The sequence below is a fragment of the Octopus sinensis genome, linkage group LG2, assembly GCF_006345805.1.
Source record: "Octopus sinensis linkage group LG2, ASM634580v1, whole genome shotgun sequence".
In the NCBI taxonomy this organism is placed as follows: domain Eukaryota; kingdom Metazoa; phylum Mollusca; class Cephalopoda; order Octopoda; family Octopodidae; genus Octopus; species Octopus sinensis.
This window is the reverse complement of record NC_042998.1, coordinates 2644166-2663295: the sequence shown is the minus strand read 5'-3', so window position 1 is coordinate 2663295 and position 19130 is coordinate 2644166. Positions and strand designations below refer to the sequence as shown.

Here is a 19130-nt window from a genome sequence, read left to right as displayed (position 1 = left end):
TGATCTGCGGTACAAGACATTTCCCCAAGGTGCCACATGGCTGAATCCGTAACCATGTGGCTGGGAAGCAAACATTTTACCACATGGCCACCTTTGCACCTAATCTCCTGATACATTAGAAATTACTAATAGAAGTTACTTTTGAATATTTGATATTTTGGACTGTTTTTTTTTTCCTCTGCCCTCCACTCCCTCCCACTATCATTTTGACTACATTTGGGTATGAACCAGTTTTTTACTTGAAGTTATTTCTAGACTGATTAAACTAGCTTTTAGCTATTTCAGGTTATTATAACTAATTGTCTTTGATGTATCACCAATGTTTATATAAGTTTTCAGTTTCCATCCAGCAGAACCAGATCGCTTATCTATTTCTCGTTCAGTAGACTAATTTTAGTCTTTTCTGTTTGTTTTTCTTAGTTTAGTCTCTTATAATTAAAGGTAACTATATTTTTAACTAAAACAAGCTTCTGGTACCAAATATTTCATATGAGATCTTATCTTTTGTTGGTAATACAACAAGTAATAGTTATAACCTATTTTCAATAATTAAGGATATTGCAAAAAATTATTAAAAATTTATCCAGTGTATTATTTGTACACACTCTGTGTGTATAATTTGTTTTTTATAAATTATTCTTTGCGAATGAAGCCAAAATATTAAAATATATGATTGATTGTGTTATTGTGACAAATTAGTTCACATAAAAATCAAAATCAAACCAAATCAAATCAGATATCAGAAAGCAGAACCAAAATCGAAGTCGATCAACATCAATGGAAATCCAGCTGTGGTTAAGCGAACCATCTGATCGTGGCCGTTGCCAGCGCCACCCCGACTGGCCTCCGTGCCGGTAGCACGTAAAAGCACTATCCGCTCATGTCCGTTGCCAGCCTCGCCTGGCCCCCGTGCCGGTGGCACATAGCATCATCCGTTCGTGGTCGCTGCCAGCCTCGACTGGCCCCCGTGCCGGTGGCACATAAAAGCACCATCCGTTCATGGCCATTTGCCAGCTCCGTCTGGCACCTGTGTGGGTGGCACGTAAAAAGCACCCACTACACTCACGGAGTGGTTGGCATTAGGAAGGGCATCCAGCCGTAGAAACACTGCCAGATCAGACTGGGCCTGATGCAGCCTTCTGGCTTCCCAGACCCCAGTTGAACCGTCCAACCCATGCTAGCATGGAGAACGGATGCTAAATGATGATGATGATATATTGCTGATAGGCATTTGAAATTCTTCCCTATTAACTTTAACTGAATACACTTCCAAGGTTATGTGAATAAATATTGGTGTATAAGCATAATGCTGTATAACATTGACAATCGAAATTGATTTTTTTTTTTTTTTTTACTGAGAGAAAAGAAGAAAAAAAACTGTCCTTTGTGCTTTGATTGGTTGATTGTTATCTCATTGGTTTCTGTTAGACACCTATTCTGTCTGTTTTCACAGATTTGACATAAATTGATTTGATACTCTATACTCAACATTGTTTGTTGTCGAATCCTGACTGAACAAACTGTGGTTGCAGTCAGTTTGTTTACTAAGCAAATATTTGATTTTGCCTGGAAAAGAAATGTAAAAAAAGCTTTGAAGGGCTTATGCAGAGAATATTGATATAATTGATTTTTCTCTTTTAATCTGACCTATAGATTATATGCAGTTAGTAAACATTCTCCAAATTAGTGTCAGTTTTATGTATTTATTTTATTGAATTGAATGATTTAGTTTAAATTATACTTTAAAGAAAAGAATTTACATTTAAAACTCTCACACATAAGCAAATTAATTAATAGACATAGTTTAACGATGTTGTTGGCTTTATTTTTATATTTTAAGAATTTGATAATTCAAATATGTCTTTAATTTAGTTTACTGTTTGTCATTTCTATGAAGTTGCACACAGGAGTGGCAGTGTGGTAAGTAGCTTGCTAACCAACCACATGGTTCCGGGTTCAGTCCCACTGCGTGGCATCTTGGGCAAGTGTCTTCTGCTATAGCCCCGGGCCGACCAATGCCTTGTGAGTGGATTTGGTAGACGGAAACTGAAAGAAGCCTGTCGTATATATATATATATATATATATATATATATATATATATATATATATGTATGTGTGTCTGTGTTTGTTCCCCTAGCATTGCTTGATAACCGATGCTGGTGTGTTTACGTCCCCGTCACTTAGCGGTTTGGCAAAAAGAGACCGATAGAATAAGTACTGGGCTTGCAAAAAGAATAAGTCCCGATGTTGATTTGCTCGATTAAGGGTGGTGCTCCGGCATGGCCGCAGTCAAATGACTGAAACAAGTAAAAGAGAGTAAAAGAGAGATATCAAATGTATATAGCAAGGAACCTTTCCAATAAACAAACATAAAATGAATTGTTTGGGTGTTTAGTTTTATAAATTTATGAAGCTGCCTTACATATTAATCGGTGCAGGTATAGCGACCACATGGTTTTGAGTTCAGTCTCAGTGTGCAACATATGCAACAGTCTGACCAAAGCATTGTGAGTGAATTTGGCTGGCAGAAACCAAAAAGAAACCCATTGTGTGTGTGTGTTCTAACCTTGACAACATGCACTAATTGTAAAGAAACATCATCTTACAAGTGGTGTATTTGTTTCCAATCTCCTTTGAAAGCATGTCTGAATTAGAAGAGACACTCTGCCTCTCATCTCAACCCTCGCCTGCTTAGAAACAAGTGAGAGTTGATGAGAGTCAGAGTGTCTGGCTGTAGAAAATCTGCTGCAGCAGATCCCATCTGATCCATGCAAGTAGGGTGAAATAGACATTTTGTTGATGATCAATATGAAAATTAACCCTTTAGTGTTCAGGTTACTCTGTTAAATGTAATACTTTTTCACTCAAATTGTTTTGAATTAATCATGCATTATCTTATAGCTTTGAGGTTTCAGTGATGTGATTGTTTATTTTCAGAATGGCATTGTAGGTTAGGAGTGAGAGGCTAGATATCACCAGTTTGAATATAAAACATGTAGAATATATTGGGCTGGATTTGGCCGGTTTAAACACTAAAGGGTTAAGCACAGATTACCAAAGCTTATGGCTGAGTTAGTAATTTTTCATTATAGTTCAGAAATTTGTATTCAGTGTATATATGTTGCCTAATTTTATAAAAGCATCTTTCTTTTAATGCTTTAGACCAGCAGTTCTCAACCATTTATTTTACCTCTGAATCCCTTTAATTCCTATTTTACTTGGGTGGACTCTCATAGCCGTTTAAAAAATCCTATTATATTTTTACAATTTAATATTGTTAGGAATTCTATAAAAATAAAGCTTTAAATATGTTGTGTATTGCAAAAGCATAATCAATTTATTGCATATAAATTTTCACAAGAAAATCTGGTATGGACCCTGAAAGGTCATATTGGACCCGAGTTGAGAACCACTGCTTTCAACTGTTGGACAATTAAAAATAACGGATGGGAATAGTTACAGAAGTCCAGAAGACTATTAAAATTTATTGTTTGTGATAAAACAAGCCTTTCTTACTTAAAATACAAGTGGTGTATTCAAGAATGTATATTTCTGAATAACTTGAAACTTTAATCTGTCTCATATTTTTTTTTATTAACATTTCAATTTTCATCTTTTTATTTTTATGTTTAACATAGTATATAGGAATGGTTAAGTTCTGCCTGGTATCTGTTGCCTAGACCTTGAACTGTTAAATGCCCTAATCTTTGCAAAGTAGAAATAATTCTCTACTGCAAGCAAAAGTGGCATAATAGAATTGATATATGGTTTTCATTGCTTTTAGTTCTGAGTTCAACTCCTTTTTGAAGAGGGGGTGGCATTTGATAAACCGACTTGCCTCTGATATCACTCTATGGGGATAGAATCTTCAGTGGTGTTCTAATGGGTTATAAGAAACTCCATAACTTGAACTTATATAATTTATAATATTTGAAAATAATTTGCTCATTTTGGAGGAGGTAAACCGTATTTTGTTTATAGACTTGTCAGCTATTGTAAATAAAATATCGTCTCTTTTCAATTCTTTTAACAGGCAACACTTCAAGAAGGCAGCAATCATGGTCTTCGAGAGAAGCAGTATCCAAGTGCTCCAGGTTAGTTTCCATTATATGCTGTAATTTTTGTTACATTGCATTTCATTTACAAATCTTTATGCTGCATTTCTTCCGGTTTTATGGTCTCAGATGAAATTTCACTGAGGTTGACTTTGTCTTTCGTCTTTTGGGGGTCAATAAAATAAGTACCAGTCAAATACTGGGGTTGATGCAATGCCTCCTGCCAAATAATTTGAGGCCTTGTGCTTATTGTAGAAAGGCTCAGTCCTTATATTTCATATATGTATATTTGGAATTCTTCGAAGGCAACTTTTTTTTTTTTATCTTCCATTCTTGGCTCCTGTAATCTTAAACATTAATAATAAAAGTCTTCGCTGTATATGCTCATTGGATTTCATTTTAATTCAGCAGAATGCCAAATTCTGTTCAAAATGTTGACATTTTGAATTGGCAGTTACATTTCTTTGGGGAAAAGTAGATCTGTGAGTTTATCCCGATCTATATAACTCTATACAATAACTTACCGATTACTGCTACACTTTTTATTTCTTATATTTTAGATAAATAACAATATCGTTTCATAAAATATTAATACTGAAATCCAAACAGACTTGTTTAATTATTCATTTCCTGCCGCCGCCAATAAGTCTTTCTCATCTATAAGAATTAAAAGTATGATAAAATTATTTTATCAGTTTTAACCCTTTTGTTACTGTATTTATTTTGGGATGCTCTGTATTTCTTTCAATTACTTTAAATATAACAAGGAATTTAGTAAAATAACTTAGTTATCATTCAGCTGGTGTTAGGAACATAAATTGTGACTAAGGTTTGGTGGAAGATTTTAATTCAAAACTTATGAAAACAAGACATTTGTACTACAGAGCCAGAGCTGGTTTCAGCCGGGTTGGTAACGAAAGGATTAAATGATTTAAAAAAAAAATTCAAAATGTAAGACGGTTACTAATTTTTTGCCTTATTAGTGACTATGTGTATTTCTTTTGTAATAATTAACTTTTCTGTTTTCTCATTCCAGTCCAATCTTCCAAATGTTTGGATAGTTCAAAACGATCTTCTTCAGCCCCTGCCTGGTCACTGGTAAATTTGCTTTTTAATATCCAATCTGATGTTCATACTGAGTATATAATTGTATATCAAGGTGATGCATTAAATAGGAACTAACAAAGCTACATGTACGTGTGATCACTTCACTGTTAGAAATGGCAACCAATTCATCCCTTATTGTCTTTGGAATGAGCACATTCTATAACTTTTATCTTTTACTTGTTTCAGTCATTTGACCATGGCTGTGCTGGGGCCTTGAGATTTTAATTGAATGCACGGGCCCCAGTATTTACTTTTTTGAAGCATGGTTCTTTATCGGTCTCTTTTGCTGAACTGTTAAGTTACAGGAACATAAACACATTGACACTGGTTGTCAAGCAAGGGTGCAAGCCCTCCCCACCAATTCTCTTTGGTTTATATTTAAAGGTCACTGATCCAAGTATTCTTGAAGTGTTACCATCTACAATATACATTATTCGAAGATGTCTGTAGGTTATAGTTATTTTATTGTTATTCTCTAAAACACTTTAGATATTTCAAGAGTAAAAGAAACTAATCTTTTTATAAGAAAAATTATATTTGTTTATTGCTTAAATGAATATTATTGCTTTGTAATATATTTGAGGTAGATTTTCTTGGGCCGTTACTTCCAAGCAATGGTCATGCTTATTTTTAATGAGCCCTGCATACAAAAGTTTTATTTTATTTATTGAGTCGAAAATTTATACTATTGATGAGAGAGAAATATAATTTACAATTAATTCTTGTGTGCATTTGAACCTGAAAATATTAGAACGATTTAGATATATATCTTGTACCTACAAAAATGGAAAAGTGTTCTGGTATTATGCAGTTTTCATTGGACAACAAAAGCATTTTTAGTCTAAAATTTATGAATCCTGTGCCTTTTTTTTTTCTGATGGATAGTCACGAGGGGTATATTGAGCTTTGTATATTCATACCTCAGTGTCACTTTGATGGCATGTGCTGCTCTCTCACTCAATGATAATAATTCTTTCTATTAAAGGTACAAGGCCTGACCTTTTTGGAGGGAGGGGACTAGTCAATTACATCGACCACAGTGTTTCACTGGTACTTAATTTATTGACCCTGAAAAGATGAAAGGCAGAGTTGACCTCGGTGGAATTTGAACTCAGAACATATAGACGAAACGCTGTTAAACACTTTGCCCAGTGTACTAATGATTCTGCCAGCTTGCTACCTTGAATATTATTATTATTATTATTAATAATCCTTTCTAGTAAAAGCACAAGGCCTGAAATTTTGGGGGAGGAGCCCAGATGATTCCATCGACTCTAGTGTTTCACTGGAACTTAATTTGTCGATCCCCAAAAGCATGAAAGGCAAAGTTGACTTCAGTGGAAGTTGAACTCAGAACGCAAAGACAAACAAAATGCCGCTAGACATTTTGCCTGGCATGTTAATCATTCTGCCAGCTCTGCTGCCTTAAAAATAATAAAAATAGTTGTTTCTAATTTAGGCAGAAGCCCAGCTAATTTGAAGGGAAGTGCTTGAAGTGCTGTACTTACTGGATGCAGTGTATCAGTGCTATGTTTCTTCCAGTGTTCTGTTTGTTGTTTAGCTCCAGGTTATCCCTGACTGAGCATCTCTTTGGTGCATTCCACAGATCCATTGTCCCAGATACACCTTCTTTTAATCAGACTCTGCTCTAGTTTATGAGATGGTAAGCAGTATGGTAGACAAGGCATGTTGAATTTTCTTCCATCCAAGTAGGTTCTCCTTATGGCCACAGTAGTGTTGGGTTTGATTGGAATGTGTCATAGCCATTCTCTTATACTTAGCATTGGTCTGCTATCCCCAAACAAGGATTATTGTTGCTGCTACTGTTTTATTTTTTTCCTTATTTTGCTTGGATCGAATGAAAGGAATAACTATATCTGGATATCTAAATGGTGATTGTGGTGGCAGGGATTATATAATGAGGGTGCTTAGAAGTTCTTTGCTTTTGGCTAAAGGAAATACAGGAGAATCAGTTGTTCATTATGATTTTATTCAACATATTCCCTCTCAGATTCACACACTTATTGCAGCAGTCCTCCGGTTTTTCTAAACCCTGTAAAGAACTTGGAAGGTTGGGCCTCCAACCAGGCCTTTCGCAATGCCCTTAAAGCCAGGAACTTTTCAGCCCCTCTTGTAAGGGCTGAATTGTAATGTTCACAAACTGTTCTCTTCTCGTGTTCTGATGTTCTTTCATTTTTAATATTTCATTTCACTTTGTTCATGGTCTGCTCTGCAACCAGTATGTCACAACACACTGGTGTCCCATGAGGTGATGCTAGGTGTGCCACAGTGTAACCTGAATATAGTTTTTATCCTATATTTTTAGTTCAGGTGTGCCACTGAATTCTGAGAAGAATATAAGTGTATCGCGTATGAAAAAGGTTTTGAGATCACTGGTCTAGACAACCTGTGATGGAGTGTGCACTATTTTGATCCCATTTCAGGGTGGGTTTGTATGTGTGTGTGTGTAGTTGTTGTAGGAGATATTAGGCTCTCAGGTCATTCTGGCAAATCCAGGATTGGTTTAATGTATTATTCAGTCAGTCTTTCATGAACCTTAGGACTTAAGCCGGATCTTAACCCAGTTCCCATGGCATATGGCTGAGATTACAACACTCCCCACTGAACAGGATGCTGGTCCGTCACCGGATAAGCTTCCCAGCTATTGCTGGAACTCCTTTACAGTTGAGTGGACTGCTCAGAAACACAACACACTGCCTGGTTCAGGAATCAAAACCACAATCTTTATGACAGTGGGTGCAAAACCCTAACCACTAGGCTACATACAGTTTATAATTAGCAGATTTTTGTTTAGGCTGAATGCAGTGCCTCCAAGTGTTCTGTGTTTTACTTCTTGTTTGTCTTCTGTTCTACAATGAAACCTTTCGATCTCATAAAGGAATCTAATGTGATTGCTTGGCCTGCTGGATTTAGTAGCCAAATCTTCCTCAGATCATATCCTATCATCTGAAAAAAAAAAAAAAATGTAGGTTGTTGTGTATACTTGTTAGTTCTGTTGGTGGTCATAGCAGTGGCTGGCCATATAGATTTGGTTTGAATACCATAAGTTGTTATTTCATCTATATTTTTGATTGTGTGCATCTAAGTCCATTGTTTGGCCCTTATGGGGGTCCCTGATACTGCTGCAATGTTTGTGCTTTATTCCTTCTTAATCTGGATTGCATAGAATTAGTAGTACTATCGGCTTTGTGGAGTTGGATGCACCTGGTGCTTTTGTAGAGGCTGGGATTATGTGGATTAAAGCTTTCTTGCATATCAAGGTGGTCTTTCAACATGGATTACTTTTCTTTCATCTTCAGTGGTTCTCTTTCATCATGTGCAGTCTGTGTGCAGCCCATGATAATGGGAAGTGTTGTATTTCTATATTCTTTGTAGTTTATTGTAACTTGTGGAGGCCCAGAGGCCCAACCAAGTCTGACGTAATATATGTTATGTTGTTCTTTGCTAAATGTGATCTGCCTGTGGATGCTTCTGGATGCTTGTGGATGCTTCTGGAGAGAGTGTGTATGTGCGTGTGTGTGTTTTATCTTGTCTTACTTCATGTGTGTATGTATTGTTTTACCTTCTTGTGTGTGTGTGTGAATACTGCAGGTAATTCCTAATATTTCGTCTTCTATGCCTGTGGTATGTCTATGTTGCTGAGTATGCTAGTTATATTTTGTTTTTGATATTGCTGTTAGAGAGAGAGAGAGAGAGAGAGAAGGTGGATTTGCTAGGTGCTTCTCTTAGTCTATTTGTGTAGAGCAGGTATCGGTATCTAGGTGGTTGCCGTAGGGATGGAATGCTTATGTAGCCGTGTCTGTGCAGCTACTAAGATTATTGTGGCAGATGTGGCATGTGCCAGAGTCAGAATATGCTCTAAACAAGTTGAGTTTGTGGCCTAGTTACTATTTTTAGTTATGATTTAATTTTGTTCAGTTATGTGACTAATGCTTTTTTTAGAATAGACTCAATACAATCTCATTTCCCTTATTATTCTATTTATGTAAGAACTTATTATTATGGCAAGGTATTATAAACAAAGTTAGTTAGCTAACTTACCAACTTTTTAGTACGACAGCGGTGGTGGGATAACGGAAGTAGTGGAACTGAAATACAATGCAGTATCATATCTCTTTATGTTCTGAGTTGACTTTGCCTCTCATCTCTCTTGCTTTGTTATTACAAGTACCTGTTATATACTGGTAGTGAGTGCAATTTGCTACACTACATATCTTCCCTGCTCATTTGTAATCTTGTACCACAGTTGTAAATTATAATAGGATTCTGTATTGTCTGTGAGAGTGAGTTCTTGATGAGCAGTCTATCCATGACTTGGTTTTTGATTCTGCTTGTTGCTATTTCTCTGTCAAAGCCTTAATATGAAATCAGGTTTTTTTCTTTTGGCTTTTTTTGCTTTCTTCCTAGATTATGAATGCTAATTTATATTGATTCCTTTCTTCCACACAATGTCATTTTCTGTAGTGATGGTGGTATGATAGATTGATTGCAAATGCGTGAAATGTGAAGTTGAAACTCTTTGTAATTTCAGAAAAGGAGTTAGGGCTGAAACACTTCCAAGAACAGGGCTTCTTCTCTGAAAACGTTCTACTTATCGACTCTCCTAAAATTATTTAGTATTCTGATACATTTCTCCAGTCAGTTTTTAGGTCAGAATTAAGATGAGAAGAGGTCAGGGTGAAGAAGAACATCTAAGAAATAAATACCCAAGAAGGTCAGGAAAGAAACACTAGTAGCTGCTCATCTGACCTATATTTCTTTTATTTATTAATTTGTTGCGCTATACCTACCTATCTTACCCTTTATACTACTCATTCTTTTGACCACCACAGGGGTACTGATATTTAGTCATTGACATAAAACACTATTTATCACTCTACTACTTCACATTCTTCTCCTTAAACAACTCTTGATTGCTTGTTTTCTGGACCCCATAGGTAAATAAACTGGATTTATAGTTCATATTTGGCTTGGCTGATTAATTTATTTAACCCCTGAATGTTTTCCCTTGAATTTTGAAAGACATCTAAGAATACTTGGTTTTAGTATTTCTGTATTACCTGTGGGAGAAGCCCCACTGCCTGGTCGGTTACACTAAAACCTGGTTGTCTTGTTACCAATCATATGACTTGGTGTTATAACTCCAGTATTACACAAAACTTATAAGTTACTCGGGCTGACCAAACCTTGTGAGTGGATTTGGTAGACGGAAACTGGAAGAAGCCTGTCGTATATATGTATATATATGTATGTGTGTGTATATGTTTGTGTGTCTGTGTTTGTACCCCCAGCGTCGCTTGACAACCGATGCTGTTGTGTTTATGTCCCTGTAACTTAGCGGTTCGGCTGAGGGAGACCGATGGAATAAGTACTAGGCTTACAAAGAATAAATCCTGGGGTTGATTTGCTTGACTAAAGGCGGTGCTCCAGCATGGCTGCGGTCAAATGACTGAAACAAGTAAAAGAATAAAAAAAAAATAATTTCTATGATCGTACATGTACTGAAATGATTTGGTCATTCTGCTCTTGGTCATTCTGCTCTGTGATATAACACAAATTTTTGACCAATTTGGTAAGGTTTTATGAAGTTTAATCTGATAGTTTGTCTTTATTTTGCTTTCATCTTTCTCTGTAAATGATGGTGAAAATGTTTTGGATTTTTAAAAAATTCCTATTTTGTCGTATTGTTCAATGATTGTACTTTATATAATATAAAACACTTGTTAACTGTTTTGTCTTTATCCCACCCAAAATAAGCTCAACTTTCATCTTAGTATTGAAAGGAAAGTTAACACCTGCTCTAATAATTTATGAAGAAAGTGACAACAAAGGGAGCGTTTACCTTGTTGTTTGACATTGTAGAAATAAGCACCAGATCATCTTCAGACCATATTTTAACTGTTTGAAAAAAATAACACCATAACGTGACTCCAGATACAATGTAGCTGGGTAACTCCACCTCCAAAAAGAGTTAGAGAAATACAAGATGGTCACAGTCTGTTTGAGCAGTTGATTTGGGGTAAAACAACCCTCTCCTGCAGATATTCAGATTTGTAAAGCTAGTCCCCCATTGTAATATGGCAAAGTAGATGTAACAGCAGTTGAGTTCAAATGAGACATGATATCCTTCCAGTTGCTGTCATTTAGTCACAAGTGAGCCATGATTGAATAGACATAAATCAAAGATATTTCAACTGTGACCATCCTGGTTGGTGAACCTATTATGCCGTCTCTTCTGTTTTTTTTTTGGCTTTTTTCCTTTTTCAAGTAGGGTGTGGTTTCAGAGAGATTTTGCTACTGTTTCCACGAGACTGTGTCATGGAAAATTTGAAAAACTTTCAAGAGTTTTATCATCGTCATCATTTGACATCTGTTTTCCATGCTGGCATGGGTTGGAGGGTTTGACAAGAGCTGGTTAGGCAGAAGACTGCATCAGGCTTCATTGTCTGTTTTCGCAGGTTTTTCTTTTACAACTGCATCATCATCATCATCATCATCGTTTAACGTCCGCTTTCCATGCTAGCATGGGTTGGACGATTTTGACTGAGGGCTGGCGAACCAGATGGCTGCACCAAGCTCCTATCTTGATCTGGCAGAGCTTCTACAGCTGGATGCCCTTCCTAATGCCAACCACTCCGAGAGTGTAGTGGGTGCTTTTATGTGCCACTGGCAAGGGGGCCAGTCAGGCGTACTGGCAACGACCTTGCTCGAATCTTTTTACACATGCCACCGGCACAGGAGCCAGTAAGGCGATGCTGGTAACGATGCCTTTCTTAATACCAACCACTTCATAAAGTGGACTGAGTGCTTTTTACATGGCACCAGCACCATTTGATATACTTATTTTGTTCAATGATACGTAATGCAATATATTTTTAGAAACTGAGAGCTACAAATTTTTAAGAAGAAGAAGATTTAGATTGTGAGACATTCATACCCCTTTTCAAGATCATCATCATGGCTGAGGCAACAAAGTCCACCTGCCACATTTGTCAGTCCATCATCACTGCATTGGAATTATTAAACAGGCTACACAAGGATGCTATGAATGGCTCTACATGTGTAAATGGTAACAACACACGACAAATGAATGCCTTTATGGAGACCTGCCATAAAAGTTAGTGAGATGATCAGGCAAAGATGGCTGTGACTATCTGGTTGCTGCGTGTACCACCCTGAACTGGAAGCATCCAAATTAGTCTTGTGGAATCCATTTCATGGTGATGTAAGAAGAGGAAAATGTCATCACACTTCCATCGACAACTTGATTGCAGACACTGGTCTGGAATGTATTCAAGAGTATTAAGAATTGAAAGCAGCTTGTGAACTTGAGCTTTTGGGTCATATTCTTGTATTATGTTACTTGATTATGAAGGAACTATATCCATATTATTTGCAAGTCTCAACTGCAACCATTATACTACACGTTTGGATTCAATATACAAATTATCAAAGCTTCCTGTCTGTGACGACAACGGTTGCTAACTCAGGCACAAAGACACATTTTAGAGGTGGGTGTGTAGTAAAATTAAATCAAAAGTACGTCAGTGGTACTCATTTAATGACCACAGTGGAATGAAAGACAAACGAAATATCAGTAGAATTTGAACTTAGATCATCATCCTCATCATCAAACACCCACTTGACCATGCTTGCATGAGTCAGATGGAATTTGTTGAATCAGAGTTTTTACAGCCAGATGCCCTTCCAGTCACCAACCATCACTTGTTTCCAAACAAGATAATATCTTCCCCTTGGCCAGACATAATTGGAAATGAACAGTGTCTCACTTGTATGACACTGATGCTCACTTGTAACCATCACTTGATGTCTAGGCAAGGGTGCACTCACATGCAATGAGCTTTCCTCAGTTAATCCACCCACAAGGTCCTAGTTGGCCCAGGGTCACAGTAGGAGACATCTTTTCCTCTCATATATTTACATTCAGTAACATTTGTTATTAACATCAACCCACTGGTTGCTAAGTTTTTGTGATTTTTGTTTTTTTAGACACTTTTTTTATTAAAATCACAACTTTCTTTGTAAAATAGCTGTCAATCACTCTTTGAATGGTAACTTATTCAATGATTTGATTGATAAGTTAATGATGGATAAGGTTTTGGAGTTGATAACCTGCATGAAAATATCTATTCCTTCCATGCATGCCTCAGTGTCTGACATTGACTGATGTGATTTTTCATCAAGTGACTTGGAAGAAAGATTACCTGAAGAATGGTTGAACACTGGACTTTTTGCAAAGATGGTGGCAGCACCCTACCACCACCACCACCATCACCATCATTACTACTAGTACTACTACATGTCTTGTAGAATGCTTCATGGGATATTTTCTTTTGGCCCATTTCATTGTGTGTATGTGTGTGTGTGTGTGTGTGTGGTTCTATGCCTAACTGAAGTAGAAACGTTTTATTGATGAGATCTAATAAGACTGAAATACCCATTGCTTTCTCCAGTTGACTAAAGACTAGATCTCCTCCTAACAGCATTGTCATTATTTTCCAAAAAATTGGTCGAGAGTTTAATAAGCTTAACTCCCTTGCTTGCAAATTTATTTTACATTTTTTGTAACATTTTGATCATGTTTAGGTAGAGATTTTGACTTGTAATTCGAATGTGACTCAAATAATTAAGGTTTTGAATATAATGTTAAATAAGTGATGCCCTGCTGTAAACTGAATTAATATTGTTTATTTATTGTTTCTTCTGTTGTTTTTCTTCTTCAGGAGGGAAATCTCTCACAGACATGGCCAGAGTAAGTATGCAAACCACTGATTCTGTTTTTGCTGTTGTTTGTATAACAGTTTCTAATATTGGCAGAAAGCCATACATTATTTAATCAATCCTACTTACTTAATCAATATGTATTCTATTGACCTTCTGAAAATGAAAAGCAAAGTCAACCTTGAAAAATTTTTTATTTCGGAATGTAAAAAGCTGCAGGTGGTGGCCTATTACCGTTTCTGTCGTCCACTCGTTCTGTTATGACAATGACAAAGTCTAGTGGAAAGGATAGACGATTGCATTGGATATCAGGCTGTATCTTTGCTACATCAAAGTTTTGCATTCTCAGCTTTCTAAGATTGACATTGCCTTTTATCCCACAAGAATTCTCACAACTTGCCCGTGTAGGACCCTAGAGGATTCGGTACATGCTAGTGTTTTCTCTGCTTCAAATCTGTTGCATATTTAATCTTTTAGCATTCAGATTACTCTGTCAAATTTAATACTTATTTATTCACTTTGTTTTGAATTAATCCTGCATTATCTTTTAGATTTAATATTTCAATAATGTACTTGTATATTTTTGGAATGATATTGTAGGGTAGGTGTGGGAACCTGGATCTGGCCAGTTTGAACATAAAACAGAGAATATTTGGGCCAGATATGGCTGTTTTAGATGTTAAAGGATTAAAAAGAACTAGCATGTAAATTATGTAGTTAGTGTTAGCACTAACAGGACATTAGGGTTTTTTTTTTAAGGAGTTTTTAAAAAGTCAGTTTGATAACAGTTCTCTTATGAATTGGAGCGTTGAGAGTGTGATGACCTGAAATTCTGGTGATGCAATATGCTTTCTCGGTTAGTGTTGTGTTTAATCATTTCATTTGTATTATTTTTATGAAAATGTTACAATAAGAAATGCAGTTTCAAGTTGTCTTATTTATGCTGAAATGGAGACCAAGCATTCTAGTCAAACGTCTCAAATAATTGTAAATCATATTTGGGCTTTCGATATAAAGAAGGAACAAACAGGAAGAAAGAATCATATGAAAATATGACACTAGTACTTTTAAGTTGAATTTAGTCAAGTAGATTTAAAAAAAAATAAAATTTCAGGAAATATAGCATGAGTATACTGAAACTAAACCTAAGTTCTAAAGAAGACAGTTAAACAATTAAAATTTTCTGGGTATGGCTTTGGGGTTGCCAAGCTCAAATTTATCTGTAGTTTTTGTTTAACTCAGTTTATTAAGCTGAAAATATTATGATATTTAACAATTGAAATATATTTACAATTTGAAAAAAAAAAAAGAAATTACTGTTATGTTTGTAAAATGAGCAAAACCTATTAATTCTTCAACATTCTTTGTTGAAAGAAAGTTTCACTTTCAATTTGACTTTTGTATGGTGTAGCAGTACAAAGGATATTCATTTGTAAAAACAATTCGTTCTTGATCCAGTGTTAGCTTTTTAAATCTGTCTGTAAAAAGTTATAAGGGCTGTTAAAGTTAGGAACTTGGAGGGTCATCTTGAGATTCTTGATATTAGGTGGATATACACTAAAAGGTAAAATTGAGTAAACTTTTTGTATATTCCAGGCACAAAGGCCCTGCTTCTGATAGTGGATAGTTTTTCAGCTTGAAATCTAAAGATGTTACTCAACTTTCCTTTCTGCATTGTTAGAAACTCCCCTTCATTATTTCTTGTTTCACTTCTGTATCACAATGCTATGAGCAAACTGCAATGCTCTTCTTACATTAAGTAGTTGAGAGATGGACTGTTGTCTTTTTATAGCACTTCAGTTCCACCTCTTCAGTTGGAGGTTGCATGTTTCTCTTCAGGATACATAAAACTTATATTACTCATACTTGACTAGACACTTAACAGTATGACTTAGTTAAGTTTTATTCCAAAATATATGTTGAATATTGCTTCCTACCTGGTTGGTTTTGACTCAGTAAATTCAAACTAGTTTGCTTGATTGTTTTGTGAGTTATGTAAATGATTCCCAAACTACAAAAGGTTTTTTTTTATTCTTTTGTTAGTGTTCATGTTTAGTTTCACTTTCCTAAAATGGTTGTTTTATGATAGCTTTCCCATGTTGCTTAAAGATGGTAAACAACTTCTTCTAAAGTGATATGAAGTACAGTTTGATTTCAAACACTGAAGTTGATCAGATAACGATAAATAAATAGAGAAAATTAGGTTGTACCTGCATTTACTTTTCATATATTTTAACCCTTTATTATTTAAACTGACCAAATCCAATATCTCAGACCTTCCCTACAATATCATTCTGAAAATGTGCAATCACATTATCCAAATCTTAAAGCTACAAGACAATGCAGGATTAATTCAAAAGAACGGGAATAAATAAGCATTATATTTCACAAAGAAATGTGAATACTAAAGGTTTAAAAAGTCATATTGTCTAGGGGTTTATACAGTTGTATCTATTATCAGCAGTTTTGCTAGTTTTCTCTTGATCACTTTAATTTGAACTCGTTTACCTTTAGACTTCATAGCAACTAAATTGTAAATGATATTGTTTTTTTATCATCTGTACTGAAATCTTTCAGTTAATTAACATCTTTCAAACGGCTTGTTTATTAAACTATTGTATTTGTCCATCCTTGAGCAATATATATATAATTTAATTTATATATGTATATATATATATATACATACATACATACATACATACACACACACGATTAACCATTTGTTACCTCTCATAATACCATAGCAGTGAAGAATATAACAGGTTCTGTTGAATGATCTCTGCTGTACTGGGTGGTTTATATATATATATATATATATATATATATAATATTGTGTGTGTGTGTGTATATATACATATATATAAATATATATACACATACACACACACACACACACACACGATCAAGTTTGTAATAAAATGGATGATAGACTGTAGGAGTGGTTTAAGATATGTTGTCAGGCAGGAATAGGTAGCTTGAGTATTATTATTACTATTTTGTTTTTATGAGCTCAGTTTTGTCCTTTGCTTGTAGGTCATTTAGACCCTGCTTTCTATCTCTTGGTTTTGCCAATAATAATGATTGTATTGATCAGTTTTGTTGGTAGTGGGAGATGGTTACCTTTTGTAGGCGTCTTTCACTAACAAATGCAGCCGTTGTCTCTTGTTACTATTACAACATTTCTCATTAGGAAGAAAAAAAAAAAGAGAAAGCCGGCTGCTACACATGCTGCTCTGCAAAGTGTCGGATGGGAGAGGATGTTTTCATAAATGTTATTGTTTGGTTGTTATTGAGAATGTTTTATATGTTGTAATCGCAATTCTGTTGTTGGTTTTCAGTTGGACTTTTTTGTAACATGTCATTTCAATTTGTATTTCTGCTTTTTGGATTATTTCCGTTCATATTCATTCCTTATTTATTGAAATGGTAAATTAACGCTTTCACAGCTTTAGGTTTTTACGAAAGTAGTACAGAACAAGTTGTAATACAACTGTTGTGATGGTTTTTTTTTACATTTTAGCAGAATATGTTTGATAGGGTCGTTTCCTATTGTACTTTTAGAGGAAAAAAACAGGACCTCTTTGTTGCAGGTCATTTAGTCCCTGCTTTCTACGAATCTTTGAAATGAAGAATATTTGTTCTAGTTGAGAATTTACATACACACATACATATATACATACATTTACATTCAATGTGGAGGCACAATGGCCCAGTGGATAGGGCAGCGAACTCGTGGTTGGAGGATCGCGGTTTCGATTCCCAGATCGGGCGCTGTGCGTGTTTATTGAGCGAAAACACCTAAGGCTCCACGAGGCTCTGGCAGGGGGTGGTGGTGACCCCCTGTTGTACTCTGTCACCCCAACTTCCTCTCACTCTCTCTTCCTGTTTCTTGAATAACGCTGCGATGGACTGGCATCCCATCCAGCTGGGTGGGGGAAACATGTATGCCACAGAAACCAGGCCCATGAGCCTGGCTAGGCTTGAAAAAGGGTGCATAAATAAAATAAACATACATACATGCACACACACACACATCGAACCTAGTTTATGTCACTGAGATCTAAAAAAGGAGATAAATTGAAATAATGAGAAATAGATTATGCAGTGCAGCAGAAAGATACACTCCACAGTGTGTGTGTGTGTGTGTGTGTGTGTTTATAGTAAATGTCGATCTTATTTAACCAAACATATGGTGTTTCTTTTCATGCTTAAATTATTAATGGCTATTGTTTTATTCATGCCGAGAACAAAAATACTTTGAAATATGTTAATGTTGCTTAGTTTAGTCACTAATTTATTTACGTACTAAATCATCATTGTTATTGATAGTGTTAGTAAATCAAAAAAGTTTGACATATATTATAGCATGGGTTTGCATTTTGAGTCCAATGACATATGAGGTGGATTTAAGCCCCTCATGTATCATGTGTCATTGGAAAGGAATTGGTAATGCAAGTGATTAGTGCAGTTCTATTTCATTATCCTATTTCTTTATTGCCCAGAAGGGGCTACACACAGAGGGGAGAAACAAGGACAGACAAAGGGATTAAGCCGATTGCATCGACCCCAGTGCATAACTGGCACTTAATTTATCGACCCCGAAAGTAGGAAAGACAAAGTCGACCTCGGCAGAATGTGAACTCAGGATGTAACGGCAAACGAAATACCGCTAGGGATTTCGTCCGGTGTGCTAATGGTTCTGCCAGCTCGCTGCCTTCTATTTTTTTATCCATAAGCTTCATAGTTAAGTTTTTGTTGTTGTTGTAAAACTGTTTCAACTTGTTTATCTTTCTGCTACAATGTTGCAGACTTAATAAACATTAGTAAAATGATAAATTATGTATTAAAAAAAAAAAAAAAAAAGAAGCTTTTAGTGAATCAAATTTGCAACTTCATTATGATTTCTACCTGCTACAGTTTTATGTCAGCATTATTAAATCCTCTGAGAGTAAAAACATTCTGAAGTCTGTAATTCAAAACTTGTTGATTCTTTTTTTTTTTTCTGTAGTAGGTTTTGGGATTTTTGTTTATTGCTTAGTTAAGAAAGTCAGTACCCAAGACCCTTTTCCAGATCCTTCACTGCTGGTGATGAGGGAGAAAGAAAGGTTGCTATCTTTAGACTGGAGACTTGGCTCAATAGCTTGCAATAGATTGGACTTGGCTAAAGACCTCCAAGCACCGGGTGAATGTGTTAAATTGGATGA

At 35.7% G+C, this 19130-nt stretch overlaps 1 protein-coding gene across 12 annotated transcripts in view; it reads left to right on the top strand.

Moving 5' to 3' along the window:
* Positions 1-19130, top strand: part of LOC115223565 (rho guanine nucleotide exchange factor 28) — a 490764-nt gene that overhangs the window by 406032 nt on the left and 65602 nt on the right. For all 12 annotated transcript variants that reach the window (XM_036511308.1, XM_036511277.1, XM_036511280.1 and 9 more), the window contains 3 exons: positions 4035-4095; positions 5093-5154; positions 13929-13957. In XM_036511308.1, coding sequence (XP_036367201.1) covers positions 4035-4095; positions 5093-5154; positions 13929-13957 — 152 coding nt within the window. The remainder of the gene's footprint in view (positions 1-4034; positions 4096-5092; positions 5155-13928; positions 13958-19130) is intronic.